General features: G+C 41.8%; 2 protein-coding genes across 3 annotated transcripts; one reads left to right on the top strand and one right to left on the bottom strand.

Moving 5' to 3' along the window:
• Positions 1-374: 374 nt before the first annotated feature.
• On the bottom strand, positions 375-6036 carry slc25a20 (solute carrier family 25 member 20). Of its 2 annotated transcripts, none has more exons than XM_037100526.1 (10): positions 5796-6036; positions 5569-5690; positions 4008-4100; positions 3795-3922; positions 3617-3707; positions 3371-3488; positions 1791-1863; positions 1596-1705; positions 1197-1321; positions 375-1062 (listed from the first exon to the last, which is right to left on the bottom strand). In XM_037100526.1, the coding sequence occupies exons 2-10, from the start codon at positions 5671-5673 to the stop codon at positions 1000-1002; spliced, it is 906 nt and encodes a 301-aa protein (XP_036956421.1). In that variant the 5' UTR covers positions 5674-5690; positions 5796-6036; the 3' UTR covers positions 375-999. The 2 variants fall into 2 exon arrangements, with proteins under 2 accessions (XP_036956421.1, XP_036956420.1); XM_037100525.1 differs by having other exon boundaries at positions 5569-5687; positions 5796-6034.
• An 872-nt stretch (positions 6037-6908) lies between these two features.
• Positions 6909-8733, top strand: LOC119020819 (centrosome-associated protein CEP250-like). The gene has a single exon (XM_037100509.1). The coding sequence runs from the start codon at positions 6962-6964 to the stop codon at positions 8273-8275; it is 1314 nt and encodes a 437-aa protein (XP_036956404.1). The 5' UTR covers positions 6909-6961; the 3' UTR covers positions 8276-8733.
• The last annotated feature ends 91 nt before the right edge of the window (positions 8734-8824 follow it).

The raw sequence follows: 8824 nt of genomic DNA, 5'->3' as shown, positions 1-8824 counted from the left end.
TGCCGACTTTTTAAAAAAATTATCAATAAATCTGCTGATTTCTTTCACAATAAAATCAATTAATCACGTAGCAAAAAAAAACAAAAAACAAAAAAAATCACAATTTCCCAGTGCCCAAAGCGCCGTCTCAAACTGCTTCTTCTGTCCGACCAGCAGCCCAAAACCAAAAGACTCTTGATTTAATGTCATCAAGACAAAGAAAAGCAAGTTCTGACATTTGAGAAGCCGAAACCAGCAAATGTTTGCTTGAAAAATGACTGAAATGATAGTGTATTATCAAAACAGCTGGCTTTCGATCAACTAGCTAATCACTGCAGGCTGAACTCCAAATAACTCAAATGAAAGGAGAACTTAGAAAAAAGTGGGAGACAAGCTGAAGTTTTAAATATGGATTCTGCTTTTTTATTCCTGTACATGCTGACATTCACGTACTGTTCAATCAATCTCATTACGACTACGCTCATTAATTACAGTTAAACAAACAGGAGGTGTAGTTAGTGTGACACACGGGAGGCAGCAGACAGGTTGAGAGGTGCGTGTTGCTGCTGAGAGACTGAACACACACAGTACAACAAAATGCACCTTTTCCCTGATATGTACACCTGCTCGCAGATAACAAAAGGTAAGGCACGGCATGTTCAGGTCACTCCTCGTCTCGTACAAAAACAACACAATTTAAACAAATCGAAAAACCAGTAAAGCATAAAAGAGTGAGAACATTCGACTGTCTGTGTGTGTGTGTCTCTGTGTGTGTGTGTGTGTGTACTGGCACAGGTGCAGAGTCGTCACAACATCTCTGCTCTGAGCTCTCAGCAGCTCTAAATGATCCGGCGTGCTCTGAAGTGCCACCTGGTTTCGAACATAAGCAAGTACGCTATCGGAAAAAAGGTTAAAATCTCTTGGTTTTGATTCACTGTGTGTGTGTTTTTGCGCTGCTGATGACTCCGGTGTCTTCAAGAGGTTCCTGGGATTCACAGGCGAGGCGACGCTGAGCCTTCATCACAGGTTCGGTGCTAACCAGTTCAGGAACTTCATTGCACACTCAAAACCTAAGAAACAAGCCTGAAAGAAGAAAAAAAACAAAACAGACAAGATGCACTTTAGGAAATTAGCAAATACTTCCTAATGAACGACATAACAGCCGTTACAGTGGATTCACAGTGTTGCTGAGCTGAAGAATAAGTGCTGTCACTCACTGCGTTTGCGGGGAACGCCCTAAGCATAACGGCATTAAAGCCCTTATAGAGAGAGCCCACGCCCTCCTCCCGGATCAGCTCCCGCAGAACGTCCCGGAAACCGTTGGGATATTTTCCTTCAGGAGCTGCAAGAGACACACAACAAAGACACGCGTGTTAAAGAAAAACCTGCTGGTAAAAAGGCAACTCAACTTGTTTTTATTCTTAGTAGAGTCAAAAAGAGACTTTTGTGTTCTTCCTGTCTGGCGTGGATTACTGGGAATTTTAACCTTTGAGATTTAAACTAATTTCACTCACTCAGTGGAGTTGAATTTAAAACCAAAAACACAGAAACTGAGTCTTCTCCAGACTTGAAAGACGCTCGCTATCAAACTGTGGGATTTAAAAAAAACCCCAAACCTGTTTGGAAACGAGACTTAAGCACGTCAGCTGGAATCGCAACAGCCCAGTTAAAGATCCCGGCCATCCCTCCAGCGAACAGCACGCTGGGAACGCTGAGTTCACTATGGCTGCAGGGAAAAGAGGACAGGTTTGACATTCTTTAAGATAAAACAAATGGTTATAAATACGAGGTGGAAAGGAAAATTTACTCACCTTTTTCCTGGTGGTGTGAGGAGGTTCTTCAACCACTCGTAGGACGTGAAGTACATCCCACTCGCCGGAACGTCTGAGTTACAACAGATGAATAATTGATGGGTGACTGAATGGATAAATGTCTGTGTGAACATTCAGTACCGACATGAGCAGTTTAATATGAACTCTGTAACAGAAAAGTTAATTTAATCAGGCGACCTGCATGTACACACTGTGCCGCTCTCGTCTTTACAAGAAGGAAGATTAACAGAATACAACACTTCATGAAAGTCTACATGGAGTACATGAAGGGTTGTTTGGTCCCATATGAGCAAGCCACATCTTCAACCTCTCTTTTAAAAACACTGTTTTAAATGTGCCGTTCTTTATCAATTCCTTCATTATTTTACAATAGTTTCTCTTATACTTACATTTTGAATAGTCATACTTTTATTTTAATGCTATTCCTTGTTGTCTGTTTATTGGATTATGCTTGTAATCCTAACATGACGCATTTTGTAACTATGTTTTGAAAGGTGCCACACAAAGAAATTGTTGTGTCATCAACTACAAATTGAACAGTCTGGTCCGTCTGAACTGGGATTTGTCTTCAAAGCACCTGACATCCAAATGTCCTCTTTACCGGTAGCAACCATGTTTCAGTTTGTGGAACATTTTTTTGTTTCACTTTCAGTGGTCCTGCTCTTTTCTAGAGATGGTTTTCTTGGACATTTTCAGTGATGATCTAGCTGGTGCGATGGACAGGGAGCGTACATTACCGTAATGTTCCTTAATCAATCAATTTATAACCCTGTTGCCTTTTTCTCTTGTGGATGACATGTATTATGTATATCTGTAGTTGCCTGAACATCAACAACTGAACAGCATGAACACCAGTAACCACGAGTTGTTGGAAGTTTTTCTTTCACCAAGAGCAACAGTGAATATACAAAAGAAGAAAAAAAGACAGTCTCTTAAAACGAACAACTAACTGTTCCTGTCACGGAAAATCTATGTTCAGAATACGTAACAGTATACTACTAATACTATGCTATATTGTGTCTTTATGGGGAGTTCAAATTCAAAGACACTACATTTTCTAGAACATTCTGCATTTTCTCTCATTTTCCATGACTGGAAAACAGTTTTTCAGGTTTTTCAGGTGAATTTTCCAAACCCGACTTTCCCCCTGCTTTTGTTGTTGACAGAGAGTGAGGTTTAGAGTAGCAGCTTTTTCAGCAATGTGGTTTTATTTCAGCTGGTTTCGTTGTTCTGACTGGAGCTCTTGCTGATGTGACATTTAAGCTTCCATATGTGACAACACTGAAAACATCGACGCCTCATATTCTTCATCTAGTCTGACGTAACGCCACTCTCCCCTGGACCGATGTGGGCTCCTGACAAATGCAGGACTCAACATGGTGTAAGACATACTTCTCAGAACAAATCAGCTCTGAAATGTTTTATAGAGACACGAGGGGCCTGCACCATGTTTGTTGGACCTCAGGGATTACACACAGTTCAACAGCACACGTCTTTGTCTGCAGTAAAACTCCACATGGCAGGTTTAAGACTTCTGTGTTGTCAGAGTCGAGACAAACCTCTCATCAGGGTCAGAGCGGTGCCTTTGTAGATTCCTCTGATCCCAGACTCACGGTAAAGCTGTTTGACACAGTCCATTGGTCCTTCATACTTCACCTTTCCTGTTGATGCCTGGATCTGCACACACACAAAACAGGCAAACAGTTTGTTTTGTTCAGCTCTCTTTTGGCTCAAGTTTTCTTTTATTCAGTAGCACAGCAGACAGTGATTTATTCGTGTCTATGTACGAACACATGACCTCTGACCTGTAGAAGACATTTGATGCGCTCTCCAGGAGTCATGATGGCCGTGGTGAACACGCCCGACAACATTCCTGCAGCAAACAGCTGTGGATACCTGCAGGAGACAGAGTCATCACGAACAGTCACCACCAGAGCGCCTGAAACTAAGAGCAGCACCACCTGAGGCAGAGCCGTCACCTACGTCAGGATATCATCAGGGGTTTTCTGTTGTAGCTTCTTGCCCAACCCGAATCCGAAGAAACAGACGGCGAACATGGGTGTGACTCCAATGATGGGGGCGGCCATGCCTTTATAGAGCCCCTTCATACCCTGCGAGAGAAGAGGATGAGGAGTAAACATCAAGGGGAGCAGAGACATCTTGGGTAATGCTGATTACTCCAGCATGCATCCTCACCTCTTGGGCTAAGGTCTTTTTGAAACAATCAATGGTTCCCTTATATATGAGGCTCTCTCCCGGTTTGGGTTTGGGCTGAGTCTGTAAACGCACCTGAGAGAAGAAGAAGAAGAGCACACACTTTGAACTGAGCTCACACGCAAAGAATCACAATCAGCAGTGTGGGTAGATTCATAGAGAAAAGTTGAGGAAAGTTGAGCTGACTGATATTGGACTTCCATTCATGTGGCGGCCAGAAACACGACTATGAATGAATGGTTAATGGTTCTCTGTGCAAAAATGCTAATTCGAGGATCCAGGGTGCAACTTTCTTGGTTGCACAACGTGACATTTTCATTGGTTGCGCCAAAATGTCAAAAACATTTTTAATCCAACTTGATCAAATATCAGCCTATAAACTTATTTTCTCTTGATTAGTTTGTACTCTTTTATATCAGTTAATGATTTGGGGTTTATTTATTTATTTATTTGAGTTTTGTCGAGCACTTTTCAACTCAACTGCACATTTATTCCTGTTTTCAATAATTTCCATAATGTTTAAGAAATTTAATTTAAATGTACTATTGGTACATAAATGATTAAGTTAGGTGCACCAATGCAACCAGCAGGAAAAGTTCATCTGGAGCCCTGTAATAGACTAATTATGATATTAGATATTACTCGCAATATTATTCACAGTATCAAATATCACAAGCTGTAACCACATCTTTAGGTTTTATTCTGAAAAAGAAAAAAACATTCTGAGCTGAGCATGGATTATTGGGAAATTTGAGAAGGTGAAACAAATAAATATTTGACGAAGTGGGAATGAGACCGAGCTGGTGGAGGATACTACATGTTTCTGGGCCTGATGTAGCTAGAAAGTTTGGCAAAATTTCGGGTTCAAATGGGAGAAAGTGTCGAGGCTGGATGATGCTTCAAGTTCTCTAAAACGATAATATTGTCTATCGTGATATTTTGGAGGGTTAAAATTGTGATTGAATTTTGGATATTACCCAACCCTGTTACTATCATAATTACTTTATAAGGTGATGATACTGTTGTGTTGTGTTGTGTTTAGAGTTTGTTACTCTGCTCTCCAAAACAGTCTGGATTAACTAAAATAGAACAATGATATGAACCCAGTGGGAAATAAACATGATTAAAAAACTTTATCAGAACTTCCTCAAAATGTATTTCTGGATTTTTGGCCTGAAATTTCCAATTTCTCAAAAATTATTGGTCAGCTGCTTGACTGGTCAGTCTGGCTCTCTTTATCTAATTACTGCAGGTGCATTCAGGTGAGGTGTGTGTGTGTGTGTGTGTGTGTGTGTGTGTGTGTGTGTGTGTGCAGGAGGCCATAACTGCAGCAGTGAGCCAAGTCATAAAACAGACTGAATGTGGGTCAAAGGGCTGCAGCAGCCTGAGCTCTCTGAATACAGCACGTTGTTATAACCCTGACCAGGAACAAATGTCTGACATATTCCTCTGGCTCTGGTTCTGGCCGTGTGCAGTGTCACCCTGGATGCACTCGCTCGGTTGATTAGTGACGTAACACGGTGCATAAAAGTGCAATAATCACTTTAATGGTGTCGAGTGGATGTCCGGCGAAGACGAGGCAAACCCCTCCAAAGCCTCCAGCGAAGAAGTTCTTCATGGGGCTGATCGGCTGCGGCTGTTTGGACATTTTGACTTCCCGCTCTGCTGGAAGAAGAAAACACACAGACAACAGCGGAGACTGAATGAAAGCGACACCGGAAATAAACACAGACACGCCGACGATTCGAAAACAGAGAAATAAGAGCTCACCTGGTCGACTGTGGAGATGTGAGAGGTGTTTGTGTGCTGCTGTCACTGCTGCTGCCTGCTGGACCTTTGCCCCACTTATTCACCCGGACCGGTCTGACTGCCACACAGCGTCACACTGGTACGTCTCTGTTTGGTGTCCGGGTGGAAACTCTCAACTTTTGTTTGAAACTTGAACGAACAAAAAATTAAAGTTAAACGATATTTTAATCTCAAATGAATATATTAATACATAGCTAAGATACCACGGCTTTTTCCTCAATAAATATGTATATGATTATGTGCTAATAAATAATATGTAAAGTGATATTAACATATAAACAAAGTAAAACATTATGAGTGTGTTGTCCTTTAAAGTCAGTTTGTTTATTCAGTTTATTCAGACATGAAAACAGAGAGAGTTTGTTTATCTAGTTTGTTTAGGCAGAAAAAAATCAGTCAGTGAAGACTGATCTTTTCTAGTGAGTGTTGCTTCCACAAAACTACAGAGTGCTCCTTTAATATCAACCCATAGCATACAGTCTACAATCATGTAGGTATATTTTTACTTTCACTTAAGTAACTTATTACCAGAAAATGACTTCTGATACTTGAGTTCATTTAGTTTCAGTGTCATTTCATTCATGTAGTCAAACAACAGATGTCCAGTTAACCTGATGACCAGATGACCTGATGTCATGATGTCACTCTGGTCAAGTCTTGTTGACTTTCAGTTAATTTGCATTGTGGAGATATGTGAAATCAGCAAACTTTTTTATTTCTGCTGTTATTTTCTGCCTTAACTTTAACATTGGAAGATTTATAGTTAAACTATAAAGTTAAACTATCTCTGCTCTGTTGATAACTATAAGCCTCAAACCTAAGGTTAGTGAAGTTGTTGTGATGAATGAGAAATGACAGACCCAGACATGCATTTTAGTGAATTAGATTAATACACTTCGAAATAACATATTTTTTAAAAAAGGCCATTAAGTTTTTGTAAACCACAACAAACATTGTTATTGTTGCTATAGCAACAAAGAGAAGAACATCAAAGCAAACATCAAAGCATCAGTGATGTGATACAGACATTCTAGAATGTTGAAATAGTATAAATAGGAGCTGTTTCTTTCTATTTGTCATTTGTGCACTGACAACCGTTCGATACAGACACACTTTTTTCTGTCGCAATGGAGCGTACACAGAGTAAGGCAAAACAAGGCAAGAGAGGAAAAGCAAGCAAGAAAGGAGAGATATATCCAGAGGATATTAGAGGAGGAAGAAGCAGTCGGAGAGATCGCTCACAGGGTAGGAGAAGACCTACAAGTCTCAGCAGACAAGACGCTGAAGACAAACAGTGTAAAAAGCTGGAAGTCTCCAAGAAGGCCAAGCCTTCATTTGCTTCTTTTTCACTTCACCAAGACTTGCTCTGCGAGGAACCAGAAGAACAGATTGAGGTGCAGACTGATCACATCGAGACTATTCAAGACACATCGCAGGAGATGAAAAAGTTGAAGAATATGAAGTCAGATGAGATCAAGGATCTGAAATCACAGCTCCATACGGTCTCAGAGAGACTGAAGGCTCAGCTCCTTGATATGGAAGAAGCAGAGCTTGAGTCTCGCACAAAAGCCGAACAACTAGAGGCCGATCTTTTATTAGAGAGGGCTCAAGTTCAGAAGCTGAAGGAAAAACTAGCCAAGACAGAGAGAGATGCTGAGAAGACCCGGGCTTCCCATCAACGCCAGATTGAGGGGCAAAGAGAGGAGAACAAGAAGATCGCGTCTGCCTTGAAAAGGGCAGAAGATCTGCTGGACAGTGAACGCCTCTGCTGGCAGCAGGAGAAAACCTCCCTGCTGGAAGAGATGGAAAAATCTAGAGCTCTCTTTGAGGATCAACTGGACGAGCAGAAGCACAAGAACAAAACCCTCGTGGCTGCTCTGAAGGATGTTGAGCAGAAGCTTGAGAATCATCGGGTGGAGTGGCAGGAGGAAAAGATATCTCTCATTCAGGCCACAGAAGAATTCAAGAAGAGGCTGCAGGATACGCAACAGGAGGCAAAGGAGGCCATGGAAAGATACCAGGCTTCCCATCAAGCCCAGCTTGAGGAACACAGAGAAGAAACCAGGAAGATCGCATCTGCCTTGAAAAATGCACAGGGTCTGCTGGAGTCCGAGAGCCTCAGCTGGTTGCAGGTGAAAACCTCCATGCTGGAGGAGAGGGAGAAATCCAGAGCGCTTCATGAGGCTCAGCTGGATGAGCAGAAACGTGAAAACAAAACCCTTGCGGCTGCTTTTAAAAATGTTGAGCAGAAGCTGGACAGTCATCTGGTGAGGTGGCATGAGGAAAAGACATCCCTCATTCAAGCCACAGAGGGTCTCAAGAAGACGCTGCAGGAAAAGGAGCAGGAGTGGCAGGAGATGGAAAGTTCCATGAAGTCCCAGCTGGAAGATCTGATGACCAAGAAGAAGAAGAAGAAGAAATGGTACAGGAGGTTCATCTAGAGCCCAGATCCACATTCAGGAACCGAGACAGACTCAAACACACGCATTTGTTCTCCCAGAGCTACAGGTGGTTTTCCCCGGGTGCTCCGGTTAGCCAACCTTTACTGAAGAAGAAATTCTTCAATAAAAATTAAAAAAAGCTGAATTAGTTCAGGTGTGTAAAACCTGAACTAACGAGGAGCTCGCAAACATACAAGAACAAATGTGCTTCACACACCCAGCCGTCCGAGGAGAGGGGATCTCTCTCTGAATTGCCTTTCCCGAGGTTTCTTCCCGTGTCCACTCAAGGTCGTTCTGAGGTTCACGGGGAGTTGTTCCTCGTCTTCTTAGAGAGCTCGGGCTGGGTACCGGTTCCTGACCTGTACCACCATCATCATTAATTCTGATCATAATAAAAAAAATCAGCATGTAATGAACTGAAATAAAAAAAAATAGCTTGAAAAGCTTTAAAAAGTTAATAATGTCATGTTTGTCATTGTCATTGGAGAATTTTAAGTTTGTTGTAAAACTTGAACTACACACAGGTCATTTGACTGCACAACCCATGCT

This window comes from Acanthopagrus latus, chromosome 6, assembly GCF_904848185.1.
Source record: "Acanthopagrus latus isolate v.2019 chromosome 6, fAcaLat1.1, whole genome shotgun sequence".
NCBI classification, from domain to species: Eukaryota; Metazoa; Chordata; class Actinopteri; order Spariformes; family Sparidae; genus Acanthopagrus; species Acanthopagrus latus.
This window is presented reverse-complemented; position numbering and strand designations above follow the sequence as displayed.